At 42.6% G+C, this 16756-nt stretch overlaps 1 protein-coding gene and 1 long non-coding RNA gene across 3 annotated transcripts in view; one reads left to right on the forward strand and one right to left on the reverse strand.

Annotated features, from left to right (window-relative positions):
- Nucleotides 1–1176: 1176 nt before the first annotated feature.
- LOC110360298 (uncharacterized) lies at nucleotides 1177–15817 on the reverse strand. The gene is made up of 3 exons (XR_010471456.1): nucleotides 15684–15817; nucleotides 11457–11701; nucleotides 1177–3585 (listed from the first exon to the last, which is right to left on the reverse strand). It is a non-coding gene; the product is annotated as an uncharacterized LOC110360298 (long non-coding RNA).
- Nucleotides 15692–16756, forward strand: part of UBAC2 (UBA domain containing 2) — a 103920-nt gene continuing 102855 nt past the window's right edge. For both annotated transcript variants that reach the window (XR_010471453.1, XM_065057591.1), the window contains exon 1: nucleotides 15692–15826. Coding sequence is in view for 1 of the 2 variants with exons in the window: in XM_065057591.1 (XP_064913663.1) it covers nucleotides 15796–15826 (31 nt within the window). In the remaining variant the exon portion in view is untranslated. The remainder of the gene's footprint in view (nucleotides 15827–16756) is intronic.

The raw sequence follows: 16756 nt of genomic DNA on the forward strand, positions 1-16756 counted from the left end.
CATGTATGCGAGGTGACTCGGCCTAAATTAATTAAATTAATTGAGTGGAGGTAGAATCTTCCTTGAATTAAATGCATCAAAAAGAGAAAGGATTTACAGACTGTGCTAGGAGAACCTGAAAAGGGTTTGCTCCTCTTCCTGCACCCTAAAAGTCCATGCACTGGTGGTTAGAAAAGTGATTTATTCAGACTCAAGGTGGGTAAATAACTTCAAATGTGCAGCTTATATAATGAGACAATGCAAACAAGACAGTAGTACAATTTGGCAGTCGTTGTGTAACATGGGAAAACACAGATGTTCCAGTTGTGTTTGTAAGACACACGGGGGGGCTGAATATTGAGGAACACAGTGGAGGTGTCTGGAATCTCCCCTATCTGTCTAAATGCATCTGGATCTGGATCTGGATCAGCAAAGCTGACTGAAGCAGATGTGCACATTTCAGGATTTTACATCTATCCTCTGACTGCAAGGTTACAGTGTTGACTCAACCTTGAGTTTCCTCTCGGATTTCCCCACCTTCAGATTTTTTTTTCCTCTGTCTATTGTAGGAGTGAGATGTTACAAAACAGAAGTTGTGATCCTTTTATAAACATTGCTTTTGAGTAAAATTCTGGATTAACGTGGAGTTATAACATCATATTTATTGGTTATTAACTGATAATTTTTTTTTTCTTTTTTTGAGGATTGACCCTGATTGCTTGTTCCTGACTGAAGGAGACACAAAATCTTGATTCGGTGCTATTGGCAGCATATATCATGCACCTTACTGTGACAATTTCGTTCTAGCAATCTGCTTTGTAGTCAATTACTTTAAAGTAATAAAAATCAGATCTGCTCAACTCTCAAGGAGCAACTCCTGGGAAGTGATGAGTCTTTCCTCTTTCCTCACCTGCGCTGTTCACTTCTGAAATGGATATGGAAGATGGTGTAAGAAAATCTGGGACAATATCTGTGCCGTGTAATGTTCGCAAATACCTAAATCGCACTTTAAGTGGTTCAGGTGCTTTGTCTATTCTATTAATAAATCCTTACGTGACTCTCATTGAGTGACTACCATTTGGGGAAGGAGAGGCAGGGCAACCTGCTTATGGCAACAGGAGCCATGAGTGGAATGCGGATTACGACACAGGATTTCCTGCCTCCCAAGTATCTTCTGGTTCTTCCAAATTAGGCTACCTCCCAAGCAGGTAATTACAGACATATCAGTCACACCTCTTATAATTTTCTTATCTTTATTTACGAGCTGTGATTCTCCTACTTAACTCAGTTTTACTCCACTGTATTAATTAACTGCACTTTACAAAACAACTCAGAGAAGTTTTTCATTTGCATGTTCATGAAGTGAGCTCCAAGAAAGGCGTTAACTAAACTTTTAACAAGGCTAGACAAAAAAAAAAGAAAAAGGAAAAAAAAAAAAGACACGAGCCCAATTACAATATATTTAAAGGCACTTCTCTGCCAACCAAATATGGCAAAGCTGTTTAACCGCCCACAACTATGAGGGCAAATTAGTCACCAAAAAAATTATAGCTGTATAGACCATGTTCAGGCAAGAGAACCGCACGCTTAAACAAAATGAACTTCAACAGAGTTAAAAGAAACTCATACATTTTGTAAGTGAGACGCTTCTAAAGAAAGTGGTAAGAGGAAGCTGTATCTATGCTCAGTCACAGAGGAGAAAGGAGGCAGATCCTCAACTGCAATAACCTGATTCTGTTTGAAGGGAATGAACGGATGGAGCTAGATTGACTTAATCCCTGTAAGGATCTGCATCAAATTTTCTTATAACCATGAAACTTATGAGGCTTTCTACTCTGAAATTCATTTTGACAGGTGGAGAGAGAATGGCTGTGTTGAAAGCAATCTTGCTTACATGTCGAGGAAACTATTGGCCAATTTTGTTAGATTTGCTGTATTGTTTCATTTTCCTTGTAATTGAACAATTATGCTCTCCATTCCAGTCATGCAGTATTTTATGATCTGGGTAGGTGAGTTTGATAAAAAGACCTCATCCTTTTGACATTTTATCCAACCCGAACTGCTTAATTGTTTCTGAAGAATTCTTCCCTCTCTGTCACTGTTGAAGATGGGATAAATAGCAACAGGGATGTCAGCCATGCACACCGAGACAATGGCTAGATGAGACTCCCCAGAATACCTAAAGATGTGAACATAACATGAGCATGAGGCTTCTGTATACTTTCAACTATTTTGAATGTATACAGGCACAGTCCATTTCTTAAAATTAATCCTTTTCTGACCTGCTGCCTCTGACCCCTTCTGATCCCCCCAAAGAAAAGCTGTGTTGGCTAGCTGTGTTTTAAGGTCACCAGTAGATTTGCCCTAGAAATTCAAGTAAACACAACAGGATTATTGCTCTATCCTTTGCATAGCTGCTCTGGACCAGTGAGCAAAGCATATTACAAAATAAGAGTAGTAATGCTTTCTAGTTGTTTTTTGTTGGTACAAGAGATTAATCGCATAGGTGAAGTATGGCAGAAGTGACCCTGCACAACACTGCAGATTGCTTTTCCCAAAACACATGAGTCAGCCTACCCAGATAATAACGTGCCTTTTATTATTTTTCTTTTTGAATCTTCCTTTTGAATCTCTGTGGTAAACTTGCATCACCATTTTCAAATCTTTGCAATGTCAAGTTCTCAAAGCTTTTCCTTTGGAAAATTCAAAGCAGACATTCTCAGGAAATTTCTGGATTTCAGTCTCTGGGGTTAAAAGAAGACCACAAAATACAGTAAGTCTCATAATAAAATTACAGGATGCTGTAATATACCTGGGCTACTTTTTCATCTTGCAGCCTCTCCAATGCTGATGCAGAATGGCAAAGACACGTATTGAAACACACACTGCTACCAGCCTGTTCATACATGTACTCCAGATTAATAATTCCATGCTCCAGGGCTGTCAGTCGTGATGAGCAAAATACATGCATGTATATATCCATATATTCATTTTAAAAAAAAAAAAAAGAAGAATCTGAACAACTGAACTCACATGAATGTGAAAGAAGAATTAAACCTTTACCCCTGCATAATTTTTGAGTACACAAAGAATGGTCAAAATATGAAAGGAAATAAACAGAGTCAGCACATAACCTAGTCATGGGGTTTACAGACAGGAAGAAATTCCCATATAGCCATCTGAGCTATTGAGCTGGGATGGAGAAATATCCCCTTCTGAGCACCACATTCATGGGTCAGGGGGTGTTCATGCTGCATGAAGAGGTGAAACAGCTGAGTTGTACAGCACTGTAGTGTCTCTCTCGTGTGAGGCCAAGCTTCTCACAAAGGCAGCATTAATGAAGGCAACTGTGGAATAGGTGAGCAAGTGCTTTGGCCTCCTGAATCACCAGGTCAAATCCCCAGCTAGACAGAGGTTTGATTCCCACTTGTAACCTTGCACTGGAGAGCGGTCTTTTTTCCATCGACTCATTCCCAGCATGTTCTTGTGATCAGAGCGGAGATGCCTGGATTCCCCTCAGTTTCTTTTTATCACCTGTGGCTGCAAGACGGCTCCGGCCAGCATCCATCTCTTCACCCACCTCAGCTTTCCTTCTCTCCACAATTCCTGTAAATAACAGCAGAACTATTTAAGACCTGATGTGTCAGCTAGCATAATGTGCAGCATATCTCCTTGTTAGGCTTCCCTTCTCCCTTCATACAGTGTATTTTCTCCTGGTGCCTGAGTTTTGAGATTTAAATCCCCACTGTCTGTGGTTCATGCTTGTATCAGGAACAGTGCTTGTATCATCCTGGCTTGTATCAGGAACAGCATAGCCAATAGGACTAGGGAAGTGATCGTGACACTGTACTTGGCACTGGTGAGGCTGCACCTTGAACACTGTGTTCAGTTTTGGGCTTCTCATCATAAGAAAGACACTGAGGTGCTGGAGAGAGTTCAGAGAAGGGTGATGAAGCTGATGAGGGGCCTGGAGCACAAGTCTGATGAGGAGTGGCTGAGGGAACCCGGGCTGTTTAGCCTGGAGAAAAGGAGGCTGAGGGGAGATCTTATCACTCTCTACAGCTACCTGAAAGGAGGTGGCAGCATGGAGGGGGTTGGTTTCTTCTCCCAAGTAACAAGTGACAGGACAAGAGAAAATGGCCTCAAGTTGCACCAGGGGAGGTTCAGATTGGATATTAAGAAAAAATTCTTCACAGAAGGGGTTGTCAGGCATTGGAATAGGTTTCCCAGGGAAGTGATGGAGTCACCATTTCTAGAGGGGTTTAAGAGATGTATAGATGAGATTCTTAGGGACATAGTTTAGTGCTAGAGTTAGGTTAGTTATGGTTGGACTTGATGATCCTGAGGGTCTCTTCCAACCAAAATGATTCTATGATTCTCTTCTAAGAAAGAGCCCTTTAAAAGAGCTAAGCATTCTGGATCCACTTATTTTTTTTATCTGCATGAATACCAAATCTTTGGTTAATGTAACACCTCAAAATCATTCCTAAAATGGACATCATCATCTTGATTCAGTCACTTTTAAGTTTATTGTTTCTGAATCCGTGTGTAAGTCCTTCTCTGTTCATGAGTGAGCTAGTGAGATCATAAATCATTTGTTTGAGACTGCTCATCCACTACTCCAGCATGCATTCTACTTAGAATTGATGACAAGTGTCAGACAGAAATAAATATTGCTGGTTTGTGAGTACAAATTATAAAATATTCCACCAAATATGTGTACATGAATTAAAAGTCTGAAACAAGAAGCCCTAGAAAGATACTGTGTACCTGGTGATAGCATCGAGTCTGTTGCTACTGGTTTGTGTGCAAAAGTTATTCTGTGTTGGGTTATGCTAAACCTCAAGACAGCTTTTCTTGCAAAATAGGGAAGTCCATGCAGAGGGCAGGTATTAAACAGTTATTAAACTCAGATTGTGTCTCATACCTATTGCATAAGGCTTTCCACACAGAGACAACCCTTAAGGAAAGGTCACTTGCCATAGGAAGAGGGTGGATGAGGAATTTGGCCCCTGGCACTTTTGTCACCCAACATTTGGGGCCACACCTCCATTTACAGTCTTTTGAGCCCACATAATTTAATTAAGCTCCTCTCTTGCCATAAAGCAGCACAGCTGATTGAAAGACTGGGTATCCGTGCAAAGAAACAGTAGCTGATCCATAGTAGCTTCCAGCTCCCTCATGCTTGGGCAGTGGGAATATGCGAAATCAATCCATCAAATTATGACACTCTTACCACAAGGAAGAGACAAAATAATCTCTGCTGGGTCAGGAGACAGTTTGGTTATGAAAGCAGTACATCTGTCAGCAAATATTCCTAGGTGGAGAAGTGATTTAGCAGACAGGCTACCCTGCTTTTTTTATCATACCATGAATAGAAGGCTAGACACTCATTTGTACACTGTGATTTAAGGGAGTAGGGTTATTGGCCAATAAACCTTTGTAGCAGACAGGAACATCTGTTGTTTAATCATCTTCTCAAATAGGCCAAAATCTAGAGTTCCTTTCAAACATACTTAGGTTATTTTCTTGACCAAATTCTTATTGGTAAATGTATTAAAATCTCCCTCATTCCTTGGATCCATGGGAAAGACAAACTGGCTGGTGACAGAGAGATGAGAATTGTCGATCAGCTGAAACAACATTAGCGCCTGGTTTTTTACAATATTGTCTGCTGGTTCCCATGAATTCAGCTTTCCTGCTGGATGTGACAGCCCAGGAAAAGAGCGAACACTGCACCTCACCCTTTACCTCTGTCCACTACAAAAGTCTACTCCATTTTTCTTCCACACTCTAATTAAATCCCTGGAGGTCTTCATTCAGTAGTGAGTAATCTGCTACCCATTTGGATCTCGATTCTGTTCTTAAAGGTCTAAATCACTCTTATTTTGAATCCAGGCCAATGCGTTGTTAATTACGGCTATGTCTGAGAAGATCATCTTGGTTGTTACTATATCAGCAAGACAAAATGAAGAAACACAACACGTGACGAAAGACACACACCCTTCATAGTTTTCCATCTCGATAACGTGTTTCTCAGGCCTCACCCTAAATTCTTACCATAGGTGGTTACACAATGCCGTTTGAATGAAATGATCCACTTATTGATTTTCTTCTTTAAGCTTCTTTCAGAGAAGGGAGAAGCCAGGTTGCATACTCCCTGGATTTAGAAAGCATTAGCCTTTTAATTGCAAAGAACTTTGAAACTTCCTTAAGAGTGCTTGTAGTAATCACCAAAACACCGGTGAGTCATCAAATTTCAGCACAAAGTCTATACAATCAAGTTTTAAATTAGATTAGAATTTGTTCCAACATAGCACAATTAGATCGCTTCCCATTTTCTGTTCCTATCAAGGAGTTCATTTTCTTAGGCTGAAGCTGCTGCTGAGGCTTTTTTGCACGTGTCATTACTTTTGATTACTATGAAATAGCCACCTGATGATCAGTCCAGGTTTCCATTAAGCACTTTCCATGACAGAAGCACCAGTAGTAGACAAAATAGTTGTTTAAATTTGAGTGTTTTTTTTTCTGTAGCAGTACCCTGACCTCTTTATCTGCCCTCCAGCACCTCCTTAGCTTAGCTCGCAGGTTACAGTTGTGTTTATTGTGGTTGTGTATGTGCACGTACACAGAATATTTATTGACAAGCACTCCTCAAAAAAAAAATACTTACCTGCACATTGTTTGAAGGGTTTTTCTGTGAGTTGCCTACACATACACACTCAAAAAGCCCTATAACATTTAGATTTTGCAGAGGGAAGACATTTTTTTGGTACCTCTGTTGTACCTTATGTAGAACAAGGGGGTGCTCAGGACACTGGACATCCCACCTAGACAGTGCAGCTCAGAAAACCCTTTAGTTTCACGGACTTACAGAAAAAGAGACTCTATGGATAAAACATACAAGGCAACTAGAATTCTTCAAGTTAATTCAGAAACTCTGCTTCCACTATTTTTCTTTATATAATTTCCTTTTTCATTTTCTCTTTATATATATATACATATACAAAATTTTTTTTTTTAGGTATTATGCCACTGTGCACAGACCACCTGGGCTCCATCCCATTGGTGTTACCTTTCTTGTCAACCCCTCTCACCACATCTCCTCCTCGGAGCTTTTTATGGATTCCTCCTCTGCCAGTAGCACATTTAAGAAAGACCTGCCAAGTTGCGTAACCCTGAGTGTGTCTCTGCTTTTTTTCCCTCATCTCTTGCTCCACCCCGTGCTAATTCCACACATTCCACTCAACCTTCCCCTCAGACCACTCCCTTCCTCTCTCTTTTTTTATTCTCGCCTTAATATCTTCTGTCATGCCATGCAAAGGCACCCTCCCACCCGAGGTTAGCTGTGCATCCTCCCGCTCGCCCCTCAGAGCCACCTGCTCCCTGAATCATCCCAGCTGTGATGGCCACTTTCCACCTGCCCCAGTTCCCTGCTGCACTGACTGCGGTTTGGAGGTTTAAAGTGCACCCATCTGAGCCAAACCTCGCTGAAAACACAACAGGACTCTCGCTGTTAAATTAAGGGAGCTTTGAATCAGGTCATAAAATGCCTGGGGCAAACGTGCTCTTTTTTGTTGCGATTTTATTCCTTCCTGCTTTACAGTATAGTGTACTGACACATCTCAAGTGTTGCATCAAATGCAGGTACATAAGCCCCAAATCGGTGCTTTTTCTAGACTTTGTATCTATCCTTTTACATCATGACCTTCAGAAGAAAACAGTTTACCCACAAGTAAGCAAAATTTCTGGGGTTTGTATGGTATCTAAATGCAGTCCAGGATACAAAGGCTTAATTTTTGCCTCTAAATGTTCTTATTGTCAGCAAGATCACTCATCTAGAATTCAGGTTGCAAGCTGCTTCTCCCAGAAACATATCAGTTCTCACTCATATTTAGTTTAGTGCTAGAGTTAGGTTAGGTTAGGTTATGGTTGGACTCAATGATCCTGAGTGTCTCTTCCAACTGAAATGATTCTATGATAGCGATTGGATAATATATTCAAATAATTTGTTATTGAGAGCCCAAACATGCTGTTGTAGAATGACTAAGTGCGCTGAAATCTGGAGTCAAAGCCACAAGAAAATAGCTGTAAATACTTTCTTCTCAATATACATTCACATATAAAAATTGATCAACAGTAGTGTCCTGTCCAGTATCTGTGAATTCAACTAATATTTGTACTAATATTGTTTTGTCACCTGTGTAACATGATGTGTTGTAAATATATACTTACTAGTATATACAGAGACCAAATATGTATTTAAAGAACAAATGTTGCAGCAAATGTATGTCTTGTAAGCCGCTTATTGACTTTGCTAGTTTATTTTTCTCCTACTTGAAAAGCCTGCTAACTTAATTTACAGTAGGGACAGAACACTAAACTTGAGTTTCAGCACGAGCTAATTTAGTCTTATTTCTTAAGTGCCACAAATGACCTTAATGTGACCTCTAGCACAACTGCCAGATGACTATATGGGCAGGTAGGACGTTGCTGGACTCTAGCCACCCAGTGTGGCTGGTTGCCCATGTCCCCAGAGGAGTCTTTGGGAAGCGCTCCAGCATGTGTGTGTAACAACATAAAAGATTAATGTTGGGTTTTACACACCCCTTCAAATAAGGCCTTCCACTTCCTCCTCTCCCTGTGAATTGCTGCTTGCTGTCTCATTTCCCCCTGGGCCAAGGTGCATTTGCTGGAGAGGAGCCACCAAGTCACCCCAGAGTATGGAGCCCAGGCTGGTCAGGCAGGCTGAAGGTAGCGCGGAGAGCCCCCTGGATCTCAATGCTTATAAATATCTCAAGGGTGGGTGTCAAGGGGATGGGAACAGTCTTTTCAATGGTGCCCAATGACAGGGTGAGGAGCAATGGGCACAGACTGAAAGACAGAAGGTTCCTTCTAAACATGTGGAGAAACTTCTTTACTCTGAGGTTGCCAGAGTACTGAACAAGCTGCCCAGAGAGGTTGTGGAGTCTCCTTCTCTGGAGACATTCAGACCCCACCTGGACACATTCCTGTGTGATCTGCTCTGGGTGAACCTGCTTTAGCAGGTGGGTTGGACTAGATGATCTCCAGAGGTCCCTTCCAACAAAAACCATTCTGTAATCTCTCATCATCCGGGCATTTTGGGGTTTACTTAGAAAATTACTGTGGCATGAAATGTCAGTGCTCATTTCTCCGGTTTAACACCCCAGTTGAGCCTGTTCTGGGAGCTCAGTAGGGAAACTGCCCTCACAGTTGTGCCGGCTGACCAGAAAATCGCACCATCCCACCTCCTGGGTGAGGTGAGGAAGAGCCCAAAATGACAGCTGAGTGCAGGTCCAGAACAGCATCTTCTTGCCAGGAAGGATTTCTTTACCACAGATGGTTATTTCTGCTACAAACAGCCCCACAAACACAGGTTTTTGTAGTGCCCCCAACCCAAATTAATAAAGTACTCTAGATATTTTTTTAAATATTGAAGTATAGTATTAATAAACTGCGTTCAGCAAGAAAAACAAGAAAAACTTCCTACATGCAGAGACGGGAACCAAAGGAACAGTAAGAATGCTGGCTTCTGAATTTAATTAGTTTTATATTTCAGTTTTAGACTAGATCTAATTCTCTCTAGCATCACAGTGCTTGTAGCAGCAAACAGAAAATGGCCCATGCTGGAAAAAGTATAGTGTAGGATCAAGAATAATTGTAATAAGCCATATTTTTGGTGTTTCTAATACCTCTGCTGTATTTAAATGTGATATATCGATACACTGATTTTTGTTTTACAATAGATAATGAAAAGCAGTTTAGTTTTCTGATGGCAATTTAAAGACCACAGCTGGGCAAAATTTTACACTGTTGTATGGTATAGATTTTGGCATCTAACTTTGTCATTACTAACATTTTTGGAGGGAAAAAGGAACCCCAGGAATGTTTTTTTCCTGGAAGCCCACACACTTCCCTTGCAAATATCATGCAAGTACATTTCTGGGGGGAACATCCTTTAACTTTGTACAAGTTCTTCTGAAGGATCATTGTATTTAAATAAATTATAAGAACACCAACATCCTTTGGTGTAGGAAATCATAGTTAGGGGAAAAAAAGATAACACTATTCCTTCATGCTCAAACTTAAATGAAATACGAATAAGATGACATGTGGGGAGGAGAACTGCTTGAAGCTTTATCATTTTTTTGATCTCTTAGCAGTGTCATGCTGCAGGCCTGATAACATTAGGATGTGGGTGGCCATATATTTCCTTGAACATAGATTTGCCTCAGAGTGTAAATATGGGCATTTAATAATATTTGCACTGTGTGCAGATACACAGATAGGACTAAAATATGGATATAGAGCAAAAGGAGGAGGGTATCTGAGAAATATGGATAGGTATCACGGAGAAAGAAAAAGTCATTTGAATACTCTTACAGATATCTTCTGAAATCTAATTTTTAGAATAGGCAATTTCAGCACAGCCATACCTGTATGGAACAATGCAACTTGTTTTCTATTTCTTAATGGCTTAAGTTTTTTGCTACCGCTGATAGTTATCTTGGCTAATTTAGCGTATACTCCAGGTCATAAAGGTACTCTTTGACATAAATTCAATCTGAAATAGATGGCTACTGCTTGATCTCTAGTAGGCATAAAAGAGTACAGATATGCAAAGTATGTTGCATTATGGAATGCTATACATAATATTTTGCCCTCCTAATGGATTCCTTAATTGGGTCTTCTGAGCACTGTGCTTAACTTTCGCCATTTTATTGACACTTACTGATGTTTTGCAATTTGCCTTGTAGTAAATTAAGCCCTTCAGATGCGCGATCTGTAACCCAATGACAGCTGCTCAGACAAGGGCAGCTGAGCCAGCGCATTTTTAATACTTACAAGAATGAGGTCTCACCTAAGTCAAATGGAACATGATCACAGAGCATTAAACATAAAAACTGAGATAAAAATCAACAATTAAGAAACAGGAGAATCAATTTGCCTATCTTCAACTTGCTTTCCTAATATGTTTGCATTAGGATCTAGTCCCTGGCTATGCCACCATATGGCCTTGTTTTTCACAGGATCTCAACCTAAATTGAAATAAATAGCCTGGCTTCTGCAGCAGAGAATTTAAGGACAGCTTTGAGGGAGTGTTTTACTATAGTGTTGGGAGATAAAGCTGCTGATCAAGTGCTTGGTGCTGGCCCCCAACACAGAGATGCCAACATCTGGGTGCATTTACTGTCAGTGCTTAGGATTGCATGGTCAATTGTTAAAGGGGAAGTGACGGTTAAGGCTTTCAGCACCATTTTTTCCACTAGGTTGCCTTCCTTTGCACACTTTAGAACCCAAGAAACACCTAAGAGGTCCTCTTTTAGCCACTCTGTTATTCCTCACATTAACTGTAAGCCTACCAGCTCTACATGGAAAGAAATGATCTAGAAAAATGTTCTGCATCTTCTAGCTACAGTAAAAAAATAAAAATCCGTGCAATAAAATGAACTCACCACAGTTTAGAGGACAACAGGTCTGCTGCAGTACAAAGCTGTATTCACTTCCGAGGGATTGAGAGAAATTCTCTGATTTTGGAAAGGCACAGGACCAATCATTCTGATTTCAGCCCAGTTAATCTCTGCCTTCTGCCCTTCCTCCCGTTCTCATGCAAGCTGCTGTCAACAAACTGCGCTGCCACAGAAGTCTCCTCTGTAGGGTACATATGGTGCACAGCCTTCTTTTTTACAGTCCTCTGTAACTGAAGACAAGGATTGGAAACCACAAGGAGAAGTTACTGAAATCATTAAGTTTAACATTAACCTCTTTTCAGGTATCTGCTAATATTTCAGGTAATTGTAATAGCTGTAGGACTACTATGAATGCCAAGGAAACCCCAGACGTCAAAGAGGCACAGACCACCTGCTATTAACCTGCAGAATCATTAACCTGCCCTGAGTTCAGACAGAAAATTCTTGAGCGAGGTGTTACATTTCCACCCTGGTTTACTCTGCCACTATCCTTCATTCTTTATGGCAGGGGAGCATCTGACTGTTAGAGATTAATTAGTAATTAAGAGTTGGTTCAAAAACATCACAAGTTAAGAGAAGAAAGCCACCTAATCATGGTAGAAAACAGTTAGAAATATAAATTCCAGTCTCCTGGGATTTTCTTTTGAGCAGGAAATTTAAACAACTTTATTTTGAGCAGACCAAATTGACCCCACTAATTAGATGTAATAAACAAATGGAGATATTTAAGCTGACATTTGAGCAGTGTCAAAGCCTTCTAAGCTTGTTCTTAGTAGATTAGTAGATAAGTGCTAGCCTTCCTATTCTGGGATGTGTTCCAAGTCAAGTATGAGGACTGATGATTTCATTTAACTCCAAAGTGGATAACATTGTATATTTAAATAACGCACACCATTTGCATAATTCTTATGACACACTACCAGTCGACACTGATGGTGCTGGGATAAAAAAGCCTCTCTGCTTGGCACCATATCTGAAGGCAAAAACTACATTTCCTCTACTGTTCTATCAGTATGTGAAACTGTAATTATTAGTGTGAGGTATGTAGTTTCTCAAAAACGCATAGTGTATCTCATCTGATCTAATCTCAGAAAAACTGACTTAATAAATCTTTTTTGAAACAAGGGATATAATTAAATGTTTCATAGACCCAGTAATAAACTTATATATCTTACATAAGATAGCAGCAAATAAATTCAGCACCAGCTCCCTGTATCCCAGCAGTATTGACAAATATGCAAGTATTTTGGTATATTGTTGAGAGAGGCTTGCCAGCTATTGCTACTTATTCAGTTTTGTTGCATCTGTCAGTGGTAACAAGTCCACAGAGCTGCTTTCAAAACAGCTCTTAAATAGTTGCCCAAATGCATTCCTATTCAGCAAAATATGTGCATGTCTCTAGTCTGTTTAATAATTCTGACTTCAATCCAATTCCAGCGCACAATGTTGCAGAGAAGAATTCCTCAACATGATTACCTTATAGGACATCAATATAGGGAAATCTAAAAAACTGAGCTTATAAAACAGAACACTAGTTCTCGGCTATCAGGACTGTAAACCTCTAAATTAATGACTGTTCTGTCACACCATTCTGTGTGACTGTGAAAAGAAACAAAAGCAAGCTTTATCTTCAGTATTAAAACAGCAATCCTAAGCCTATTACACAGGCAATGCTGGAAAAGTTTTCAGGTTTTATCCTCACCTATATGAAATCCAGATCCACAAAAAGGCTTAATTACTTTAAATGGAGGTTGGTCGGAAGAAGTCCAGAATGGTGATTAATTAATCCATGAGTACCTCATTAGATCCCTAAAGCTTCAGGACTCACCCAAGCTTTTCCCAATGAGGTTTCACACTGGAAGTATTTCAGGCTTTGCACCTCATTATTTACCTTCCCTTTCCTTAGAAATGAGGGTTGCCAGTGACATATGTAAGGTTATGCGCATTCAGCAGCATACTGGCAAGACAGTTTGCGTAAGTAATATACAGCTGCCAAAGCTATTTGCATTTGAAAGAAAGGAAGAGAATTTCTGTAGCAAATCACTTCTTCCAGCTGTGCTTTAACAGCAAAGAGCCAGTTGTTTGCAGCCAAAGCCACAACGTACATGATGGGTTTCGTGCTGTGAATCCAATTTAGATTCTTTGCTGAGGAAAGAACCTCGGCCTGGGAGGGAGTCAGGATTTTGAATGCACCGTAGTTTCAGTTCTTACTTCTGGCTAGTTTAGATACGTTTCCTGCTCTGTGAGCTGCCTTTGAATCCCATTCCTACCTGCCTGCCTGTGGGCCCTGTACAGAGAGGACAAGTGAGCAACAGAAATCTGAAATTAATTATGGGAGCTGAACATTTTAAAATTACATAGTGAAACACTCAACTTTGCTTAAGTCTTTGTGGATCCAAGCATAAGAACTTTTTATGTCCCCTTGACAATATTAAGAAATTTTGTCTACAAAGATTCAGGATCTTCACATTTACAAGTGCTATTTAATAGTTGCATTTGAATGTAATTATTAAAAGGCATATTCATATTTGATGTTATGTAAGAAAAGTTTATGTAATCTAAATTTTTTTTACCTACCTATAAAGTTCTTACTATTGGTTGCATGTTTAAAAATTGTCACCTAGCTGACAAGTCACATTGTCCAGTTCCAGAGTGACATTTATTCTCAGTCTTGTACTGTGGTACACTAAATGTGATTTTGAGGCCCTCAGTGCACACACACAGAGCACAAAAACCTTCTGTTTCTTACTGACATCTGTGATGCATTGGAACAGGCTGCCCAGGGAAGTGGTGGAGTCACCATCCTTGGAAGTGTTTAAAAGGTGTTTAGACGAGGTTCTTAGGGACGTGGTTTAGGGCTAGAGTTAGGTTATAGTTGGACTCGATGATCCTGAGGGTCTCTTCCAACAGAAATGATTCTATGATTTCTATGATGCAGCGTGGAGCAAAGCATCATCACCTTTTAAATGCCTAATAGGACTTAATTCAGTAAACGCAGATTTATACACAGACTTGAAAATGTCATTGAAATTTGGTGCCTTAATAACTTCAGCCTTGTTACACCACATCTGAATGAACCCGGGAATTTGGCTCGCCTTATATGATCTGCTGGTAGAATAACTGACCATTACAGCTACTGGTGATCTGTTTAATACAGTCACTGGAACCCAGGGAGCAATTAATTTCACCCTGAAGCTGACATCTTCATTTGACCACCTGAAAAGCTCTCCAGACCTTATGGAATGCATTGACTTTGCCCCTGTTAGATGTAAGGAGCACTGACCCACAGCTCCTCAGCAGCCATTGACCTGGTGGCCTCCAAAATTAGGCTGAGCCTCAGGTGTCAATAGTTTTCTGAAGTGTGAGGAGTCAGGCTTTCCTCAAGGCACCTCCCCATTTCAAAGTTAAATCATCTTCATAAAAGCAGAAGTAATTATGTGTAATATGTGTAGGCTAAGTAGCAAGAGAAGGGCAACAAAGCTGGTGGGGGCCTGGAGCACAAGTCTGATGAGGAGCAGCTGAGGGAACTGGGGCTGTTTAGCCTGGAGAAAAGGAGGCTGAGGGGAGACCTTATCGCTGTCTGCAACTACCTGAAAGGAGGTTGTAGCATGGAGGGAGCTGGTGTCTTCTCCTAAGTAGCAAGCAATACGACAAGAGGAAATGGCCTCAAGTTGCACCAGGGAAGGTTGAGATTGGATATTAGGAAAAATTTCTTCACAGAAAGGGTTGTCAGGCATTGGAACAGGCTGCCCAGGGAAGTGGTGGAGTCACCATCCCTGAAGGTGTTTAAAAGGTGTTTAGACGAGGTTCTTAGGACATGGTTTAGTGCCAGAGTTAGGTTATAGTTGGACTCGATGATCCTGAAGGTCTCTTCCAACTAACAAGTTTCTATTCCAACTTATGTTTTACCTCATAACTTTGAAGCACTCTTCCCTGCGCCTCAGGGCCTGCGAGCGCCCTCTGGCAGGACCAGCCACCACCAGCCGCCCCCAGCCTTACTGTGGGCTAATTAAGAGAATGTATGCCGTCTATAGGCGATCGTACAGGCTTCGTCGGGCCAGCGGGGGCGGGGTAGGTGAGGAGAGGGGCGTCGGGCCCCGTGCCCCACCGTCTCTCCCCCACTCCCTCCCTCCCCCGCCCGCCCGGCGGGCCCGGCAGGGGGCGCCGGCCGCTCGTTTGACGGCGGTGTTTGGCCCATCGCGGCCGCCTTACCCGCGCCGTGCCCGGCCCGCCGCGGTTTCTCAGGGTCTGCCCGGCCTCTAGGGGGGAAAGGAGGGGGCGGTTCCGCCAGCGGCGCCCGCCGCGGCTGGGCCGGGCCGGCGCCATGTTCACCAGCACCGGCTCCAACGGGCTCTGTGAGTACCGGCCCCGCCGCAGCGCGAGGAGGACGGGGCGGGAAGGGGTGTGTCGGTGTCTCCCCCGCAGCGGGTGGCCCGGCCCTCTCCGTCTGCGGGAGAACGGGACGCTGCCGGGGTGGGGGGCGCCGCCGTGAGGTACCGCACCGGGCGGGGCGGCCGCGCCGTGACCTCTGCGGAAGCCGCGGGGTGGGGGAGGAGGGGACGGGGGCGCTCCCGCCGCCCGGCCTGGGCGCGGCGCTGCTGCTGCCGCCGCCTCCCCCGGGGCAGCTGCTGGCCCCGCTCCCCGCGGTCGCAGCCCGGCCTCGGCTTGACTTTTAAACTCGGGCTTTACCGCGTGTCCCGCGAGGGGCCGCGCCCGGCGGTGCGGGCGCAGGAGGAGCCGCTGCGGCGGTCACAGCGGTGCCCTCGGCCGCGCCCGGGGCGATTCGCTGCACGGGCTTTGATGCCTGGTCCGGCCGGCGGCAAAGGGGCCGTGCCCGAGGGAGGCGGCCCTGTCCCGGCACGGCCCAGCTCGGGGTGTGTGGGTGTGTGTATTTACATACCGAGAGATGTATCGGAGAAGAAAAATAACTATCTTTTTAAAGTGAAAAGTAGGTTGTTGTTTAAACCACTTTATTGGGAAGACAGATTTAAGGGCAAATATGTTTCCTCTGTTTAACTTAATTTTTACATAGTGCATATAGAATCATAGAATGTCCTGAGTTGGAAGGGACCCACAAGGACCATCGAGTCCAACTCCTGTCCCTGCACAGGACAACCCCACAGTTCACACCATGTGTCTGAGGGCTTGTCCAGTCTCTTCTTGAACACTGTCAGGCTTGGGGCCGTGACACCTCCCTGGGGAGCCTGTTCCAGTGCTGCACCACCCTCTGGGGGAAGAACCTTATCATGATATCCAACCTTTTTCTAATGTCTAACCTAATGTCT

Source organism: Columba livia, chromosome 1, assembly GCF_036013475.1.
Source record: "Columba livia isolate bColLiv1 breed racing homer chromosome 1, bColLiv1.pat.W.v2, whole genome shotgun sequence".
Taxonomy (NCBI): domain Eukaryota; kingdom Metazoa; phylum Chordata; class Aves; order Columbiformes; family Columbidae; genus Columba; species Columba livia.